At 36.8% G+C, this 21,842-nt stretch overlaps 1 protein-coding gene across 2 annotated transcripts in view; it reads left to right on the top strand.

Moving 5' to 3' along the window:
• Window positions 1–21,842, top strand: part of CDKAL1 (CDKAL1 threonylcarbamoyladenosine tRNA methylthiotransferase) — a 434,528-nt gene that overhangs the window by 401,695 nt on the left and 10,991 nt on the right. For both annotated transcript variants that reach the window (XM_075493754.1, XM_075493753.1), the window contains 2 exons: window positions 3,476–3,559; window positions 6,871–7,035. In XM_075493754.1, coding sequence (XP_075349869.1) covers window positions 3,476–3,559; window positions 6,871–7,035 — 249 coding nt within the window. The remainder of the gene's footprint in view (window positions 1–3,475; window positions 3,560–6,870; window positions 7,036–21,842) is intronic.

Raw genomic sequence — 21,842 nt, 5'->3', positions numbered from 1 at the left:
TGCTATCGTTCATTATTATTTGCAAGCTATCCTCCATGAACAAAAAAAATCCTGGTTCTATAGGAATCTTTCCAAACTGAGATGCCAGGGCTGAGTTTCCTCAGTTCCAGATGCTTTGTCAGAATTGTAGTTCCCTGAGAGCTGGAACTCATGCATACCTGTGGAAGCAGATGAAAGAATAGGAGTAAAAATAAGATACTGAATTACTTCTGCTGGTACATGCCTGAAAAAAATCATCAAAGGTTATTATAATTATGACTGTTATTAGATATCGTGTCTGGTTTCTGCATATTTAAATTCTTTCTGAGAGAGGTGAAACTTAGGCACTTAGCGATCCCAGGGGAATAATTGCAGAAATGATGACATATTCCACTTCTTGAACAAATTTCAATACCAAAGCTGCATTCTGCGTACTTACATTTCTTCTTAATTATACTTGGATGCCGGATAGATAGTCATTTTCTGTCTTACAAATGCCTGTAGCCAATTAGTCTTGTAGATCATGAATACCCAGTGGCCTAACTCATTAAATGGAATTTTCCTTTTCTGTTGTTATGGCAAAAGAGTCTGCAAATAGCTGAATATCGTCTTTCTCTGTGAGCTCAGCCTTGGCCAAGGCTACAAATCCAGTAACTTGAGCAAGTGAACAATTACTGGGTTTACCTGTACTCCTTACAGTATGCCATCTTAGTCTTCTGTGTATGTATGTATGTATATATGTATTGTAAATTGGTATAGGCTGTTCGGCTCCTCTGCGCTTCTGGTACTCAGTTTTAAAGCCACAGTTTTGATGCTATGTGACGAATTTAGTCTTCCTGATTTCCTCCCATTCCTGAGAAATTCTGAGCCCAGAAGCTCTGCTGGCCCACTGAGACGTGGAGACCTAAGCTCTTGTTGCTCCCGGAAGTAAAGATAAGAAAAACTGGCAATGCGTCTCTGAAGAAACCACTGTTTATATCAAATGATCAAACACAGGTGTTCTTTTTGTCTTCCCCCTGAATTTTTTTTTTTTTTTTTTTTTTTGCATATCATGCTTGCCATTCTGTCATCTGAGAGTATGAAGATAACATATGTAGCTTAGACTACCTCACAGGCAGGATTCGTAGAGATGATGAAGGCTGAACATTATGACCAGAGAGAACCAGGGAACCACAAGACAATCGTGAAATGAGTTGCAGACCCAATATTGCTTTGACCCGGTTTTGCTAAGTTATGGTATGGGTAAATAACGAATACAATGTGAGGACGTGACTTGGTGATTGGCCTTGGTGCTTTTCAGTGGTAGCATGTTTCCCCAAGGGTGAGTGTTGCTTATCTAGCATTTTGTCCTCCTCTTTTTCATAATATTGCGTGACACCTGAGACTTTGGTACCATAGTGCTACAGCAGATACTGGGTTGTGATTTTAAAAGCTATGGTCTCAAATATTATAGAAACAACAGAACCTCTCCATTCAGGGGAAATGTTCCCTGTAATCTTATTACTGGTGTAGTTATCTCCAGTGCCTTCTTGACATGTATTTGCAAAACTCCTCTGGGGATTTGAATTTAATAACGATTTTCTTGAAAGAAAAAAACACCTTGCTGTTTAGGGGAATGGTAAACAGTTACACTGGATTTAGGTTACTAAAATTTGAGTATGTTGTATCTGTTGTTAGTTGTAATTGCAGACTTCCCAGGGAAACGTGAATGGAAATTTTAAATGTGCTATAAACAACTCTTAAACACCTCTTAAAAGTATGCAAAAATATACAACTTTTCTACTCTTATGACTCTGTTACTGGGTCTGTAACTTGGGGCTTGTGCCCCCTCTGCTGTGTACCCCCCACTTGTGGCCCTGGGGAATTAACTCTAACTGCCTTTGGGGAGATGAGCTGGGTGCTCGCTGTCTCCTCTGCTCTCCAGGGTTTACTTTGGGAATACCCCAGGTACGTGCACAGGGAAGGGAAGGCAAGAGTTATTCCATGAAGTTTTTCTGTTTGACAAGTGGAGAATTACATATGTGGTGTGTGTGTGTGTGTATATGCATATATACAGTATATATACTGTAATGTAGATGTGACATTGCTGTTCTTATTTCTTCATGTTCTTTTTTCTGCCATTGACTGTTAGAGAAAATCCTAATCTTCTCTTTTACTTTTACTGCGTGTACCTTAAAGAATCAAAACATTATTATCTGATCTGCATCTTCTTGCTAATTCACATGGACCTTATGGTAGAGGCCTTAAAAGTTCCGCATAACAGTTGCCACTAAGATGTAGTGGAACTCTTTCAGGGAGGGGGGAGGGTCTTGAATGCAGCTTTGCTCACAGATTTTAAAAGTTGGGAGTAAAATGTGAAACCATTTTTGATTCTCAAAACAGTGGCAGCAATAAAAGCAGTGAGTAAATTTAACTTGCTAGACAGTTGTAATTTGCAGAATGCATTTGTCAAATAGTTTGGAAAGAATCCAGGGCACATTTAGATGAAAAAAAATAGAGATGGGCTCAGACTAAAAATGTGCGCTAAATGTCCTCCAAGGTTTGCAGAAATTAGGCTATAAATTCATTACACAACTCAGTAATGGACAAAATCAAAAGGTGTTGTGCAGGGGATTTTGAACTTCAGGGAAAGTCAGATTTTGTTTCATATCACTTGGCAACTAAATGCAACTGATTTGTCTTGGGGTCTTCCATTTAACTCATTGTAAAACTGGTGCTTCCTTTAAACTGTGTTAGCGCATTTGGAAGTTGGGAGTTATAATTGATACACTGGGCTTTTTAGCCCAGTGTTTATTTGTCCTTTAATATCGCTGTGTCTGTGAGTTGTTAAAAACTCTTCTTCACTGAGTCTTTGTAATATGCGCTGTTGACTCCATTGTCATGGAAATCAATGTGATCTCATGACTACAGCTCAGTGAAATCACTAAGAAGGGATAAAGAGATGCCCTATCATTGTAAATAACAATTGTGGCTTTAAAAAAAAAATAAAGGCGGCAAATAGATGAGCTTGATGGCATCTAGAAGTTGTGCAGTGTGCTACAGTTCCCTGCTTCTTTCAGATGTTGCTAATTGTTTTATTTGTCATAGGGCTGTTGGGGGGGGAGGTGTTACCCTTTTTGTGACTGATTGCAGAATTTTATGCTGAAGGGGAGTTTTTTCATTAGTTGGATGAAGCCATAACAGACTCTGTGCATATCTGACATTATTATTTGTTATTGTGTTAGTAAGTAAAAATCAGTTTATATTTCTGAACTGGATTTTCATGTTAAGCCATTACAGTACCACAGTTCTAGCTCCCAATTCTGATTTTTAACCCTGTAAGTTTTAGACAGTGTGAACTAGGGCTTTCTTTGCCCTGCTTTCTTGCTGACACAGAATTTCCTCAGAGAATTTGATTATTTCTGCTAATAGTGTTTGTTTGTAGTTGCAGCTCTCTTCTGAGTGTAATTCATTATTTTTGTTTTCTGAGTCATCTCTCTTGTCTTTTATTTTCCAGGTTGGTGAGAGGCAGAGGGTTCTGGTAACAGAAGAATCCTTTGATTCCAATTACTATGTTGCTCACAATCCTTTCTATGAGCAGGTACAGTTAAATAAACAAAATAACATCTTTTTGTTTTATCTTGCTTTCTGATAATCTCAGCAACACAGTGTGCCACAGTGCAAAAAGCAAGTAAAGAAATAAGAATGTTTTCCAGGAAAGGTGTGACCATCAAGACTTGTTTATGAGATATTTTGTTTCTGTGTTGTAAATACAATTTACCTGAAATTATGTTAAGAAATACACAGTGGCTCTTTGAGTATACAGCATGAGGAGGATACATACTATATATCCAAATAACATTATTTGGGTAGTTTAAGAAGCTGTTAGTTATTGCAGTAATTTTAATTTCTGTGTCTCCAAAGCATTGTTTTCTGAATAGTTGAATCTTGATAATTTCTCTACATCTTTCAGAAAATCCTTTGAGGCAATGCAATTTGCAAAAAAAAAAAAAAAAAAATCAAACGATAGGAAGGGTCAGAAACTTCTTTAGATTAACACTTCAGTCTGATATGTTGTGTTTTATTCTGTGTACTTTCTAGAAATTAATTCTTTCCACACAGAAACATTATCTTTGAGCTAGGAAGGAAGTACAGCATCTATTTCACAAAATTATTATTTTTGCTCAAAAGCAGATGACCTGCTGAAAACCAATAAAATTGGCTTTTCTGAATCATCATGATTTCATTCTGGTTTTGCCTTTGACTTGTTCTCCATTTTCTTGCACTGATCTGTCTACAGTTTGCTTTTGCTACCTTTAGTTATTCAGTTGTCTGAACCTGGAGAGGCTATTGATGATGGCTGTGCTTATATAGTGCTTTCTTCTGCCTCCGGGTTACGTTACAGCATTTATTTATTTATTTTTGCTTAGTAGTAAGTAACATAACTGCTCTTGAAATATCTGTTTCTATTAGCTATCTGGTTCACTAATTACTTTTTCCTCAGTTTCTTTTTTTTTTTTTATAAAGCCCTTTTTTTTTGTTTTTGTTACATCTGTAACCTCTGTCTAATTCTTATATATCACTGTTCCTTGCTTTTGTAGCTTATCAGTCAGATTTGAAGAACATGGTTTTCCATATAGAGATTAAAAAGAAATTGCTTGGGGCTTTTTAGTGTTCAGTGCTTGTTTTATGAAAGTTTCATTAATTAAAGGAAGAGCAGTATGTGCAAAAAAAAGTGTTTATGTTTTATGGGGTGTTTGCACAGCACCTAATACAGCTCCTGATTGGGACTGGTAAAGAATACACAAAATACAAATAATAACATAGGGAGTAATTTTAAATTTTATTATGGAAGAAATACTTCCCATTATTAAAATGTATGTCTTCTCCCTACAATCTTATGTGTGGCATGGTTGACAAGGGTAATATCCTACCGTTCACCCACGTAAGGTCAAGACTTAGTGCTAGTGACTAAATTTAATAGCAGTAAATTTAATGATAGTAAATTGAAAACCACTCTTCAGTCACTAAGTATTGTGTTACACTTTGGAAGCTGAAGCTCAGAGTCCTGGTGTAATGTTCTGTTAACTCAAATAGTTATCCAACCTATTCTCTCTTCACTAAGCTCATGTATATTAAAAGAGTTTGCTATTAAAGCCGCATCGATAGAGCTACACTGACAGACTTCCTGGTAGAACTGCAGCTTACATTTGTGGAGGCTTTGGTAATGTAGTTTAAGGTCGTTCATTGAACAGAGTAGTCTAAACTGACCAAAGGGTGCTTTGCCAGAACAACAGTCAAGATGAGGGTTTCTGTTGGTATAACTTTGTTTGTTAGAAATATGGTTGGGAATTTTTTCCTAACAAATACTTATATCAGAAAAATGTATGAGTGTATGCCAAGCCTGGCCGCTTGGTTGTTTACAGTACCTCATAGATAGTTTCATTTAACCTCTTTCTTTTTCTGAAGTAGTAGTCACTTACCCATGTCTGTCCCTGAGGATTTATATTTAGTTACTGCCATTTCGCATATGGAGATACCAAGATTTAGAGAGGTCACAGGCCTAGTGATACTTAGTTACCCAGTTCTCCTTTGATTTAAAGTGGCCCAAGATGAATTACACAGGAAGGACTATGATCTAGTCGCATTGTAATACTGTCTCAGCATTAGGATCTTGGCTTTCTGTTTGCCACTTAGTTCCAATTAGTCTCAGCTTGCCCATCTCTGAAAGGCAAAGATGCCTGCTTTTCTTGGAAGATGCTTAGGAAGCTCAGCAGAATCCTAGGATCTGGAAACTCGTACAGTCATGAACACCTTGAGCCTTCAGGGAAAAAGGGAAACGACTGGTGACGATTTCCTCCAAGTGGGACAACCAACACTTGTGATGGGTGAAAAAGGAGAGGCACTGTTTGGCAACAAAATGCCCTCCAAATGTGGTTGGCACAGAGTTTTCCTCTGAAAATCCTCTGCACATGTTGTCTAAAGATCAAGCCATGTTAAGGTGTTTCAATTTCAGCATCCAAAAATCAAGATATATGTATGTGCTCATCAGCTTTGAAAAGCTTGCTTTTGTGTGTGGATGAGCTTCAAGTGAATGTGATTAAATAAGTCCCTGTGATTGAATTTTTCATTGTTTAATCACGAAATAACTCCACTTTTCTTTTTTAACTGCTTCTCTATTTTTAGAGCCTTTTTATGCCATTTGTTCTTCCAGCAAAAAATGTTGCTCCTGTATGTTAGGCTCTTTCTTTTGTAACATGCATGACCTAGGAACATCTGTTATGTGGTGTCTTTTTTGTGAAGTTCTTATGGGACTGTCTGATATCACGGTTGTGCAAATTCAGGAAAGGGTGGCATTAGTTGCTGACCCAAGAAACACACTCATCCATTTTTACAGGCATTCATTGTCAATCATGCATCCTAGCTGCAAAGGACCTACGCAATCAAAATAAGGGCCTGTGCAAATAGAAACAGTGGCATAATTTCTGTCCTGAAGCATTTACAGACTCAAAAACATTTTTAAAAAAAAAAGTGTCATGGGATAGATATGAAAACAGGAAGCTTTACAGCAGTCTATTAGAATTGTGTAGTACAACTGCCCTTGGGAACTGTTTGGGTCTGGATTCAGGTGTTGCAACTCAGGCCCAACTTTCTCATCAATCAAAAAACACAACTCACGGAATTGGTTGGAGTTGAAAAGAGCTGAGTTAACACTGCAAAGCTCTTGAAGAATGCAAACTGGAGTTGTTACTGGTCAAGTGTGTCGGGCCTATAGTGTATGCTGGTGACTAGAATTTTAAAGTTTTAGGATTTGCTCTGTTGTTTATCAAAAATCTGTTTTCTGAGTGGAAGCTGGAGACACTGATGTCCTTTGTGGTATTTAGTAACTATGTATTTATCTTTATTTGAAAGGTTCTTGTGCCAAAGGATCCTCTGTTAATGGGTAAGATGGTAGAAGTGAATATTTATGAAGCTGGGAAACATTTTATGAAGGGGCAACCAGTGTCAGATGCCAGAGTTTACACTGCATCCATCACCAGACCGTTAGCAAAAGGAGAAGTTTCTGGTTTAACAGAGGTGAGTAAAAGACATTTTCTGCTTTACTACACTGGTGAAACAGCAGCTGTTCAAGCATAATGATTCCATGCTATGTATCTGTTATCATTTTATAGTTCCCCTTTTATGTATGCATGAAGCTTTAATCTTTCCTGACAGATTGAAATCTGAATTTAAAAGATGTTTTTGCTGATGCCCATAGCTTTACTTTGCTGACTGTAAAGGCAATGATACGCTTGTTTCTTGTTCCAGATGAGGAAGGAACTTATTAGAATTGAAAAGATTTAACAGTAGTGATTATATAATTCAATGTATTTCAGTGCTAGTTTAGTGGAAGGATGAATCTGTTTATTTTGCTTTACAAAGCTGTTTTAAAAAATGTGTATTGATTACATGTCTGTTAAAACAGGTCAAAATTGGGTTCAGAGATTCAAAATTAATTGATGGGTAGAGGTACGGAATATTTACAATATATTTTGGAAAAAGGTCAACATCTGATTTAGTCATGTAAAGAAAATGAAACTCTTTTAAAAAGAGATCTGATCCTTATTTTACACCTCAGTAGATATGGCTGTTAGCCAAGTATTCTCATACATTTCATGGAGCTCTAGTTGTAAAAACTGATGGAGTGTGAAATGAAAATGTGTATCACATTTCTAAGCATCATTTGATGTCCTTTCTCCAGCACTGTTGTTAGGATCTCCAAAAATATGTAGCAATAATGTAGCACATGGAAGAAGGATAATTGGCAGTTTATCAGCCACCTTGCTGCCTTTACTGTAAATTGTTGACAAGTATTAAAGTATATATGCATCCTTGTTAAGTTCGAAGTAGTCGTATTTAAAAGAAATAATCAATGCAAACCTTATGTGACTAGTGTTAAGCTAAGCTACTTGGTCTCTTGAATAAACCTGGCTATGGAAACACAGAGCAACAATAATGCACCTACTGTAATGTGTTTGGCAGATCATGAAACTTAAGCACAAACACATTGCTAAACTCTCCTTTGAATACTGTCTGTGTGTATGTGTATATTGGCCTGATAAGGGTCTGTAAGAGGAAAAAACAGCCAAAACCCTCAAATTGTCTGATTGGACTATGTAGCTATTTAAATGCATCTGATTTTTTCATCAGAACACTTTTTTTAATAATCTGCTGGAACAGAACCAAGCCTGTCATTAAACTGGGTACGTGCTGCCAGAAGCCTGTAGCATGGGAACAAGCAAGTTGTTCTGTTGACTGAAATTTTGTATGTTACAAATGAGAGATAAAATTATTAAAATCAAGGATACTGATAATTTCTGTAAGAACCCATTGAGACATATAGATCTGCTCCTGCCCTTTGAGTAGATATGAACAAGTACTTGGAATGCCCACGTAAATGGCTACAGCAAGCTAATGATAAGGCAAATTGCTTTTCATGACTTTTGTGGCTGCCAGTGCTCCCTCAAGGGAGTATCTTATTTATGTTTGGTCCACTGGACATGTTAGGAACTTTTGCTTTCTGGAAAAAACTGGAATCTCAATACTTCAGTAAATGGGACATCTTCTGTACAGGAAAGCTACAGCTGAAAGCTTTTAATCACGCTTGGCCAATGTATAATATATAGAATGTGAACTGAAATTGTTAATGGGAAGTTCCTCCTGACAAATCATATGTAAGTGGCAAATCAGGAACTTTCTTTAGGTTCTCAGGAAAAAAAGTCAGTTTGTCACAGAAGTCACCATTGGTTTTTGGCTGGGTGAAAGATGCTCTTTATGTTGTTTTGTATGGTTGGACTGCTGGGAAATGTTTCCTGCTAGATGTACTCGAGACATGTAATTCTAAGCAAGATGCTTATGAGCAAGATAAAATGGGCAACATATGTCATATGACCCTTTATATAGCTTGTTATGTGCACAGATGGCAGGTTGAGGAAAGAAGGAGACAACTCAGAACGTATGTATTCAGATACTCCCTCAAAAGTAGCCAAAGATCTTGGATCTTCAATAAGATCCCAAGGGTCTCCACCAGATTTTCAAAAGGGCAGCAAGCAGAACTAAAACCTTGGATAACTTTTATGTTAAGTCAAGCTATCAAACTATATAATGGAGAGAATGCAGAGTTACCTAAAATAGGTTATAAAAGCAAAAAATGAAAACACATGTGGCCCTTTCACTTTCTGCTTCCCACTTTGCACACAAATGAGCAAGAATTAGGGCCTGCTTTACATTCCCAGGCTTGAAAGAACGGGTCGCCAGCTGCCAGGTGGCTCTTTTAAAACCAGGCACGTTTCTGTTGTTCAGTACGGCTGTCCTCTGGGCAGAAGCTCTTTCAGGCACCGACCAGTATCCTGTAGCTGGCGTGCTATCTGATGTGCTCAGTAAGATTCTAGTGGACCTCTAGTCTCACCCTGTCAGTGGTATGACTTCCTCTCAGCTCCTATATGTTTGCTGGTCCATGATGAGACCTAGTTCAGAGAAGCACACAAATTTAAATGTAGATAGAGGTAATCTAGATCAAAAGAATGTGATAATGGGCTGTACTGTAGTAAAGCATTTGTATGTTTCAGTCCATTCCCATTCAACAAAGCACTGGGCTCTTTCCTAATGACCGTGTAAATTACTGGGGCTGCAATGCACACCTTACAGTTCAGCATGTTGCACAAGTACTATGATGAAGCGGGACAGATTGCTGAGTCAGCACTGCAACATGGTTGTAGACAGTCTGCAGCCGTTAAAAAGATGCTATTTTTGTAGTGTATCCTAGGCATCCCTTGCTATTATTAACAGTATTTTCGTTAGCTTGCACAGGACACAATAAAAGATGTTTCAAAATACATCACAGCTGTACTTCTCTCTAATGAGGCATGTTCACAGAAAGAGTGAAAGCTTTCAAAACTGTAGAGTTTTTAAGGAAATTAATCATATGGCTAAAAAAATAACGTTATAAAATTGGAGAGCACCATAATGTGAGGATGTCAAAGCAAGCCACAAACCCACCCTAAGAAAGAAGAAACTTCTATAAATGCTGTGATGAGTAATACCTCCAAAGGATTAGAGCTTATCTGCAGTTGTGTTCTCTCCTTCTCATCTGCTACATGTCCCTCAATCATTTTTTCTGATGAGTTCAGAGGGAGCACCACAAGCAACATGGTGTGTTTGAAGGAACAATTGTAGGCCTTTTTTTTTTTAACTCTTTTGACCGCATGACTGGGATGACAAATTGGTCCAAAAAAATACAAGAAGTAGGTCACCAACTGGAGTCAACATATTTGACTGAAAAGAGGGAATGCAAAATGTCACACAAAGGACAGTTTACAGACTCCATAAAATATTCGCGCATTCTATGTCTGTGCCAAATAAACAGCAGACAAATATTTATAGAATTAATTCAAGGTATTTTAGCATATCTTTTTATCATGCTTTTTCAATATATGAAAACTACACCTAATATGTGTATCCATTAATGTATTAATGATGTAGAATTTCTTAGCAGTTATTATATTCTCTAAGGAAAAAACTGTGACTACATAGATGGGCTTAGAATAAGGTCTTGACTTTCAATAACATTAGGCTCTGTGACAGAAGTTGGGACAGGAAGGACAGAGGAGTGTTGGAGTCAGCGGCTCAGATTAAAAAGCTGTCAAAGCGATCAGACTTACTGATTGTAGTGGACATATTAAGCATTAAAATGCACAGGTGTTTGCCAGGATTTTTATTTTTTTTTACTTTAGCATGAATTTTTTACAAAAGCCACTCAAAAGTGAATGATGTCTCCAAGTTGCACAATTTTACAAGAGGGCTATTTTTGGGGGCAAATACATTTGGAAATTCCAATTAACTCAGAAATTTAAATCTACTGTAGATTTATTTGGATTTAAAATGTGCAGTTGCTGATTCAGTAAGAGAACAATGTTTAGAAGATATATAGCAGAGGATATATAGGTGAAAGTTGAAACCAATAAAGCATGAACACGTGTAAAGGCATTTTTGGATTTGGTTCTAGTGAATCTATCATAGGATATCTGTGGACTGGGCATTAAAAGGTATTGACAGTAACATTAAAAATGATAATTCAGACAAAACAAGCATATCTTGAGTTACTAACTGCAGTTACAAGTAACAGTGAATAAATATTTCAAACCTTTGGTCAAGAATTAGTTGTACTAAGTTTCACAGGAAAAAAAGCAAGATGTACATGCTGCAGATGTGATATCCTTTTGTTGAGGTAGGCTTGGAGTTTATAAAGCATTAAGGATGTACTTCAGCATTTTGAGATTCACTAAAGCAATTTAGCATGTCTGCTATGTTCTAAAGTGCTCTGGTAAACTAGGCTTTGCGATTTTGGAGGTGTGTTTGTAATGCACATAGTACTGAGTACATTGTCACTGGATAATAAATATTTTTGAAGTCAGCAATGTATGTCAGTGGTCTGAATGTCATTCAATTTTAAAATAACGTTTTAATATTTTTATTTTTATTAATGTTATTTGCCCATCTGTAGGGATCTTTACAGTTTCTTAGCATCATAAAGTAAAATACCTAAAAAATATAACCTGTTTACAGACAAATGTTTGCCCAAACCTAATCATTGAAAAAAAAAAAAAGAATCTGCAACAATATGATCTCTTGTTAGAAACAGAAATAGAGTATGTTATGCTTCTGTACTCCAAAAATAATTCTAGTTTTTTACATATGTTCTGTGACTAGAAGAAAAAAAATATTGCAAGATTAAAAATATATGAGGAAGAGACCAAAGGATTGAGGGATAAAAATAAAAGGCTGGCTACCTGCCAGAATTGTAACACATTGCCAAAATCAAAAAGCCCTCTAAGTCTGAAGGCCTTTGGTGGGAAATTTTAATCAGATGGAAATTAAAGGGAAGAAAAAAATAACTTTAACAGGCTATTTAATTATGTAGTCATGATTATTTTATGGTCATAATTCCTCTTTCTATAATGCATCTATGACTGACTTTCTTTTCAAACCAATATAGGCACATCTTTCTCTCAGTTTCCTGTTTTCCTTTGTTTTATGTGATAACATTCTCCATGTCTAAAACCTTCCCTGCGAACGACTCCCTGCTGGCAGTCCCCATTGACTCCTTTTGTGAGTCTGGGATCTTGGTGCACATCTCTATGGCTCCCAGGCCATGGTAATACCCACAGTTGGCCCATTAAGCTAATAGTTATTCAAGTCATTGAGATCTTTGGAGGAAATGAGGAGTGAGCCACTGATTTTCAGTTAGCAAGCAATTGCTTGGTCAATCTGCTTGTTCCTTTTTCTCTCCATCCTGCCTTCATTTTTTGCAGTAGGTTATTGTAGCGTTGTGCTTCTGGATACTGCTAAAGAAGCTTTATGTTCCTGTTCTCCCAGTTAGCCACGAGTATTTTCTAGTTACATTAGCAGAAGATGACCTCTAAACATTAGCTAGCCTTTTTTTGATGTTAGGAAACAGGAAAGATGTATACATCCTTCTTTATAGCCTGCCAGAAAGAAGAATCAACAAAGCATAGCTTAAAGGGAACTCTCTGATCTCAGGTAGAAAGTGAGCTTCACTTGCAGGCAAAATAAAATGGGGAAGGGGGAAGAAAGTATGTTCTGCTGGAACAGAAATGAAAGAAATCATGGCAGAATTGAGATCTCTGTATTGGAAGCTTCCTTCAAGGATTTGGAAAGAAATGTGGAAGATGTGCATAAAACTGAAGTAATTATTAATCACAGTTTTTACATACACTGGACTTTCAAAGTGGTGGAAAACTTGGTTCCTGAACAGGAACTAGAGATTAGAGATTTAGGGGAAAAAGAGAATGAGGAAGCAAATTTTGCATCAAAACATGGCATAGGGGTGCGAATAGAGGAATCTTTCATAAAATTACAGAAGCAGAAACTATAGAAAGTATGAGAAATGCTAATGAAAGATCGGGATTTCCAAAGAAGAAAGATAAAGTAAAATAAGATGCAACTTTTGCCTCTCTTGGAAAGCTACTTTGCAAAGGGATCTTTGCATCATGATGTCCAAGAAGGGGCAGTTTGAGAAATATGTGGGGCAATTTCTATTTAAGATAAATATACTGACAAAAAAAGGAACATTTTCTACGTAAAATAGTTTTCAGGTAATACTTCATGAAAATATGGTGCAATATTTGGTGCTCTTGCATTCTGTGCTCTTTCATTCTTAGGAACATACCTTTTGTTGGCTCAGTTGGTCTCTCTCCCTCTTTTGCTGGAACAACTGATTGTAGTGCGAGGCATACAAATAGTTAGTGCTTTTGCATGTATTAATCTCTTCTATTTAATGTGTTACTCGTGTTCCCTGCTGGTTGTAAATAGAGGTCATATAAGATGGTGTTAAATCTTTCTTAATTAATCTTTTTTTCTTATGTTTTCTTCAGTTATTTCACTAAGGTCACTATAAAGTCAACATAAGAAAAGAGAAATTTCCCTTCTAAGAGTGGAGCTCAATGCCATCTATGGATGTTTTTAAAAAGGATCTTCAAAAGTATCATTTCTCCCTGAAAAAATGACAAACACTTGTAATGTGCTGTTCCTTAGATGCTGATTTTCATGATCTACGCATTATCTGCGCACCATGTTGGCTTTGTTTGTTTGGGGATTTGAGTTGATTTGAATTTTTCTTCTACTTTTCTCAGCTTGGAATCAGAAATTCAGGATGGATTCTTTCTTACAGGCAGAATAGATTTTTCTTACTGGGTTTAGATAAGTGCTGGATTGGATCGCCTGTAGCTCTTGGCGAATTTTAATCAATGCTGGTCTTTAGGAACACGCTTAGCAAATATCTGTAAGAAATACTTGAGATATAGGCCAGCTGCCTTGGGTCATGGGTATGGGCTAGGTGACCTCTTAAGTTTGTTTCCAGCCTTATCTTCTGTAATTCTATGAACATTTTAATTTAGCCAACAATTATTTGATGACTAGCAAACTGGAGTAGAAGGTAGTTCATTGATCCAAAACATTTCTCTGTACTGCATAGAGGGTTAAAATACATAGAGATGATTTAAGGCAGCAAACCCGAGAGCCAGCGTAAGACCTTCACCAAGTAGTTTTATCCTGAGGTCTTTCATTTAATGGGCATGTTGTCTTTCTGCCCATCCTTCGGCAGGGCTGAATTTCAACTACAGTGATCAAAGTTCAGCTGAAACAATACATATTACATAGCCCCTTTTCAAACTAATGCTCTCTTAAGTCCATGTCAGGTGAAAAGATCTGAACTTTAGTTTATTTACTTTTCATTTCCTCAACAGACAGTGTTATTTGGCTGAATGTCACTGTCTAATCACTTTAAATTACATAATTATGTTAATCCTGTGCAGTGCATGCAATAAATGGAAATAGTGATGACTGGGATGACTGAACTGTAAGTCATTTTCTGGAGAATGAGAGAAGGTTAAACAGAAATGTTCTACCCCTCCTGCCTCCAGAAGTAAAACTCCAAGTGCTAAAATAGTTCTGCCTTTTTGTGTATTATTTCTAGTACTTGATCTGCTGATGCTGCACTGCAGGATGGGCAGGTGGGTTCTGCTCTCCGTTGGCATAGGGACAAATTGGAAGTGTGTAGCCACAGTAATTTTAACTACTTGACACTCCCTGCAATATTTAGGAGTTCCTTTTAAAATATCTTTTCTTTTCAATGAGAGCTTTAACAAACAGACTCTTTGGAAAGAATCAAAACGCATTTGTTTTTAGTAATGCTCTAGTATTTAATGTACCAGGTTATAAATTCACTAAGTTTGAATTGGCTTTCAGGAAAAAAAAAATGCAGCAGCCACAACTTTTCTCAGTTTTTCTGTTGTTTTGGAGGTCATCTATTTCCAACTCATTGTGCCAGCAAAAGTCATTATAGGTTTGACTTTTATACCTCTCCAGTAGAATTTAATACAAAGGTAGGTGAAGGATATTCAGCCCATGTATACATTGTATCTTTGCTTGTAGTATTTAGTCATCCCTTTTCTTTTTATTACTACTCTTCAGATCACCAAAAAGCTCACGTAGGCAGTATTACTCTCTCCATTCCTTCCCTTTCTCTCCTTTCCCTGCAAGCAAACACACAGCATGAGATATTTATGTCTTGGATGGATGATTTTTCTACCTGTTCCTCATCTATCAAAGCTGTAATCGTAGTAGTCTTTCTACATGAATATTTAAATGGGACAGCATGAAAAAGGCATGTGGAGCTCATGAGAGGAAATAGAGGTTTAGAAGGATGTTATAGCTTTCCCCGTCACCAAATGAAAGGTCAGTAGGAGATTTGATTTTATGCATACAAGGGATTGGAATGTTGAACTTCTGCCTCTTAGAAATATATTTGTTGCCCAAAGCATTGAAATAAGAGAGTTAATTAGTTTTGAGATTGTTTTGAAGGCAAATCAAAATTACAGTCATGAGATTAAGCTATTTTTTAGCTTAAAACTGTTTAAAAAGTGTATCTTATTTCAAAGAAATTAGCAAAGCATGTTACAGGCAAATTAGGGTGTTCTGTATCCTTTAATATTATTACCTGTTCAAAAATGTTTATTAGATTCTCAGTAGGTGAATGGTTTTGTAGTAGTCTAAAAATCACCCTTTGTGTTCTTGTTGATTCTCTTTATGATAATGAGAATTTACTAAGATATATATAAATCTTGCAAATAACATTTTTTTATTCTGACAAATCTATTAAAACAGTGTTGAACTGATCCAGCAATATTAGGATTAATTGTGAGACGTAGTAGAATACTGAGATCCATTCATAATCATAGTATCCCACTCAGACTTTGATAATATTTGGATATAGTGATTTACGTTTGTGTTTTTAATATACTTGTCAGTAACATTAGATTAGAGATTTTTTGTGGTGTCAAGGCTACTAAGATAAAGAAAAAGGGGAAAAGGCTTTTCAGTAGGAGAAATAAACGAATTTTTTAAGCTTTTACCATTGTTCAATTATATTTTGTGTATGGCGATGTCTGCATATAAAAATTCAAAGGCAAATTTACAGTGGCTATATCTTTAACTGAAATTAAATTACAGTTGAGTAATAATGATGAGGTTCAATTTGGTGGCTACATTGGAGAAAACATATCTTAAAATATCCAAATGCCATATACTTCAGTGAAGTGGATGTGAAATTCAGAGCCTTAAATTTAGTCCACCAAGGATATACTCCTAACTACACTAGAATATCCAAAGAACTTACTGTGACCCTGTTGAAAATATTAGAATGACTGTATTCATCCTTAAAGACAGTCCATAGAAAGTTGTAGTATCTAAGCAAGCTTAGTAAACTAGTGCTTCTTCAAAGGCTGCATACAGTAACTTTGTGTTTTTACAGGCTGTATTCCATATCAAGTTTAACATTCACTCTAGATCCTTTGTCATGTAATCAGATCAAAGTCTTGATCATGCCATTAGCCATTAAAGCATGTTGTTGCACATTTACTGGACCAAACAACAACAGAAATAAACCCTTGCCCTCCTACTACAATCTCTCCCCCAATCTAAGATTTTTTTTTTTTAAAGGAGTCTTTTCAAACTATAAGGAATAATCTCTTTAAAAGTTTGCGTTCTACCTCTAAGAAACTTGGCTCATTGCCTGTTACATTGAAGGTTTTCATGAGACCTGATGCTTAAATTTATTTAACTTTACATTCAGTTCTTTTTTGTAACAAGTTCCAAAGCAAGCTGTTCCTGTGGGCTTTATCAAAGACCATTAAGTAAAAGAAACATTTGGAAAGGTAACTATTTAAGCACTTCATTGAACCTTTCAAAGACAGATTTACCTGTGGTTAGTGTACAGTACACCAATTTTGATAACCTTCCTCTGAGTACTTCCCATTGTGTATTTAAATGACTTGAAGGATTCCCCTACCTCTAATTTATTATTTCAGATGTTAGAACCCTGTTTAAAGATGAAGAAAGATTTTCTACTGACTTATTCCAATGCAAGCTAAGTCACTTATACTAGCTAAAATCCAGAAAGTATGACTGTATTTGATGTAATTGTCTGACTAGCATTGGGAAGGAGGAATATTGTGCTGAATGATCTAGTCAGTATAGCATGAGAGGTTGTGGCAGTGGTGTGATATGGCTAATGTAGATAGCCCAAATCTCGTATACATTCCCACTAAAGTAAAATTAGCACTCCATCTGTTTGCATGGTCCTTTTAGTATTATGTCTTTCTTTTTCATCAGAACAGATTTCAAAGCTTGTTCATCATTTTCACTGGGAGTTTGCTCTGAGCAGATTCGCAGGTGTGCATCAGAAACAGTTCATGTTCTGAGGTTCCAAAAGAGTCAGAGGGTTCAAGCACAGTTTTCCTGTGTTTGGAAACTCAAGCCCACAGGATGTTAAAATTTCAGCATATTTACTTTCATTTCTTTTACTGGAGTCAGGACCACAAACCAAGTTTGGTGTAATAATAAAATTGTGATCTTGGGAAAACTAGGACATATTTCTTCCATCCTAGATAATATAAAAAACCTGAGACTTCGGAATTGTGGTGAGGAAGATATATGTACTTCAGTGGTGCTTCAGCTTTTAATTGTCAAGGTCATAAGCACTGGCATGAAGTCATTTTTAATTAAGATACACTGGTGTAAAGTCGAAACGAAAGTTGAACTACATAGTGATCTAAGCCATCAAGGTATTCAAGAAATAATATGGGGTTTTCTCATGTGGTCTTTATTGTAGAGAAGGGCTGACAAATCATTTGTAAAATAAAAACATGAATTTAAAAAAACCTCAGTGATAAACATTTCTTAAAAAGAAATGTGCATTTTTAGTTGTTCTTGGTGATGACAATCACACAGAATAATTAAGGGCCTGAAGGCAGACCATGTTTGACCTACGTAGCTTATCATTCCACAAGAAAATAGTTATTTCCCAGCTTCTGACTCAATACAAGTCAACAAATGCTATAATGAATGTTGATGTTGCTGTGCTATCAATATCTTCTTTATGACTCTTTTCATTTTGCCTTTTTACCTGACCTTACCAGTAGCAACACTGTTTTGTGGGACTTGACCGGTAAAGAAGTCCTCTCCACAGATGCTTGGGCATGTTGTCATTATACTAGTGCAGAAATGGCCAGCCCCTGGTGTGGGACATTTCAGCCACCTGCAGCCACCAGAAGAGTTCACCTGCCTCCCTAGGTACTATCCAATACCCTCTTTTCCAATGGCTACCGAGTCAAGGTCATACATGTTGAAGTATATGTGATGTGTAGAGAAGGAGAGCTAATAGCTATTAATCACATGATGAATTTATGTCTGGTGGTGTGATTGGCAAGGCATGGTAGTGCCTGGAGTAGGCTCCGTGGCTTATCAGAAAGGATTGACCACCCATGTACTACAACATGAGATGGATGTGTGATTGATAAATACTGAAAGGAATGAAACATGACTGGCTGGAGAGCCAGATGTCAAATGCAAAATAAAAAGCAAAAGCCCCATGGAAATTAATATTCTTTTTCTTTAGTCTCAGTATAACAGTGGGTCCTTGAAACAATATTATATGAGAAAATTATTCCCTAAATGTCTTAACTTTCAAACTGATGGATTCCTCTTCATAGCTATATATATGCTGAGGCAGAACAAATGCTCCATTTTGGTTTGGGGTGGCTTCGAAATTTTTGTGAAAATACTTTTGATGGAACAAAGATGTGTAGGCAGTACATTTAAGCTCTTTTTGTCAAAACATCACATAGCTACAAAAACTACCTATGCATAATATCGACCAGATGGATTTCTGGTCCTCAAGAAAGGGTCTTGTTATCAGGACTAGATTTTTTTAAAAATCTCGTCCTTGTTTTGACATGACTTCATATGTGATTGTAAGTCATTTCAGTCAGTCTGACTGTGCTCTATCTTATCCGTATGGAATCTATTTTGCAATTCTCACATACAAAATCTCTGATAAGTGCAGATAACATAATTATCATACAAAAAGGATGGCTGTGAATATCCATTTCTGACACAGATAGTTTTTTCTAAATACAAGAACTTTAATTTGGTAAAGTAATGGAAGTAGTGCTTAGAATGACAGGAATTCTTTTCCTCTTTCAACTATTCAACATGTATGTCTGTCCAAAGAAAGATTAGTTCATTATTTTTTCAGTGAGGAGCGCTTAAGATTCTGTAGCATAATCAGATTTTGTCACAGAACCACAGGGGAAAGCCAGATGTGTAGCTCTTAATAGCTGGAAAGGAATTAATTAGAGTTATGCTTGGGAGAGTATCTTGTGCGATAAAAAAACTGTTGTGCTGGTAAGCTTTGGTATGGAGACATGAAGCATTTTAAAATCCAAACCCATCAATTTGTTAAAGACTAGGTTAAGTCTCACAGTTATCATCCTGTGGGCTTGCGTATCTCACGCCTGTAGGTACCTTGTATATGTTTATCATTTTCAGGTTGATTTCTGTTTTATTTGTGTTTATCTCAGATTTTCTTAATTTCTTTTCCTGAAAGCAGTATATTTTAGTATTACCTAATTTTAGGAAAGATTTTATGGGTTTCAGAGAAGTAGAGGTGAGTGAAATTCCTTTCAAAGGTTGTGAATCTGTTATAAGAATCTCACCTTTTCTTCACTTATAAGGAAATGGCCTACAACTGATGATACTGTGTTTACTAGAAACTCATTACCAATTTAGGCCTAACATGGCAAATCTGGAAAGCAGAAGAAATACCTTTGCAACAGTTTGCTATGTAAAATCATTCTCATATCCTCCATTGCTGTACAATGGTAGTATCCAATCAGATAGGTCCCTCGGCTGTGAAAAGGTGGGGAGAGGTGGGAACTGCAGGCTCTTCGTACTTAGGAGCAAGGTAGTTTGTTGAAACACTGTTCCCCGTGCTAAGCAGTACCACCTCTCCCTTCCTTTCATATTTATTTTTTATCCAGTTTTCATCTGGTCTTGCATTTAGTTTTGAAGCACCATGAAGCAGAGACTGTCTTTGTACAAGAAAGCTGCATTCACAGAGTTAGGGAATGAACAAGTGAATAGTTGAACTAACAAAGCCTGATTTCCCATGCTTTGGGTCCTCTGGTTCCTTCCATGTTTCTACAGCAAAAACCACAGCTTCCTCTCCACATCTTCCCTATCTTCTCTGTCTGCCCTGGGGACAAAAATGTGTTATAGGTGGTTTGTGTAACTATTGCATGTGATTTGGAGTTTTAGGAGTACAGATTGGTCAGCAGGGTGATGGCAAAAAGCAGATTGTTGAGGCTGGGCTTTGGCCTTTCCCTCGGTGGGAGCACTGGTTTAGATCTCTTTTTTTTTTTTTCTACCAGCCCTTGACATTTATGAAACTTACTGGATTGCTCTTCCATTGTTGAAGTTAGTGAGTAGGCTCAAAAGTTACTAGGATGGGCAGAGATAGTGAAATGGAATCGAGGACAACGCTTGCTCAGGAGTCAATTCCAGTTAATGCTTGTATTCACCCAGAGACAAAAGCAACAACAAAAGAACAAAGAAAGCTGTATTAAAATATTATGGGTTGTGTTCTACAGACCAGTGTCCTTTTCTCAATAGAGAAAAATGTAACACTGCAATGACACTGAAGACCTATGATATGTGATAACAAGAAGAAATTAAGAATGATATTTCTCACATACATATGTGCACAAATTATTTGGAGTGTAAAGTACTCTGAACTAAGGAAATTCTAGAGTTTCAGTTCCTCTTTTCCATGTAAATGCCAACTGTATTCAGCCTTTAATTATGTGCTCATGCACTATTTTCACACACACACACACACACACACAGATTTGTTTCCTTCTGTGTGCAAAGCTGAGACTATTCATTTAATAAGCTATTGTTAGATATTTTTCCTCTTCATTGTTCATTGTGCGACAGCAGTGTTATTTGCTATGTACTGTTTAAACCTCACTCTCAAGGGAGTTATTAATTTCTTTCTAACCTTTCCTGTGACCGCTACAGCTAAATTTCTGAGTGCTTCAGAAACAGTAATAAGTTTATTCTTACATTATCCTCCTGAAATGCAGCTTTCATCTTCCCATTTCACAGATGAAGATGAGGCAGATGTTCAAAGTGTCTGCTAGAAGGTTAGCGTAGTGAACAAATTTGATGGTGGTCAGTTTAAAATGCTTGGAACTAGATATTTACAAATTATTAAAATTTTGTAGCATGTGTTCAAGCAAATTGCAGTGGTGACTGTTCAGCATTTAAGAGACACAAACTCCAGGGTATGAAGTCTCAAAGAAAAAGAGGAAATTAGTACTTGTTACCTCATGGTTAATTCCAGAGGAACTGATTTTCTCCTCATGAGCTAATCCTAGGAATTATCAGATATAACCTGATAGAGCACACCATGTAAAACCTGTGTGGGAGAAGACTGAGGTCCAGTGGATTCTTTGGAGGCTCTCAGCTGAAGTACAAATTGCCAGTATTTGAGCACAATAGGGTGCAAGTTCCTGCTTATGCACTTCAATCCTTTACAGATACAGAATTTGGTTGTCTAGTCAGACCACCCTCTGAATGATACAAATGCTCTCCTGAGGGTAGATATTCATTACAGCCTGTAGATTGGATACTTACTGTTCTTTGATGTCTTAGACAGAGCGCCAAGGTGCTATCATGATTATCTAGCATAAAATACACAGCAAGCCAAGAAAGGTTTTTCTCATGTAATCTTTATTGTGGAGAAAGGCTGACGAATCGTTTGTAGAGACTGGGGATACAGAGATTGTGTTAGAGCAGTTAGGCTTGCTAATCACAGAAAGTAACCGTTGTTTGATGTTTCCATGAGAGAGTCCTCCATTAACTGCAGTTGAACTTGACTGAGTGTGAAATTAAAAAGGAGACTCAGATTTCAAGACACTCCCTCA

This window comes from Mycteria americana, chromosome 2, assembly GCF_035582795.1.
Source record: "Mycteria americana isolate JAX WOST 10 ecotype Jacksonville Zoo and Gardens chromosome 2, USCA_MyAme_1.0, whole genome shotgun sequence".
NCBI lineage: Eukaryota > Metazoa > Chordata > Aves > Ciconiiformes > Ciconiidae > Mycteria > Mycteria americana.
The sequence above is the reverse complement of the archived record's forward strand: the minus strand, read 5'-3'. Positions and strand labels throughout refer to the sequence as shown.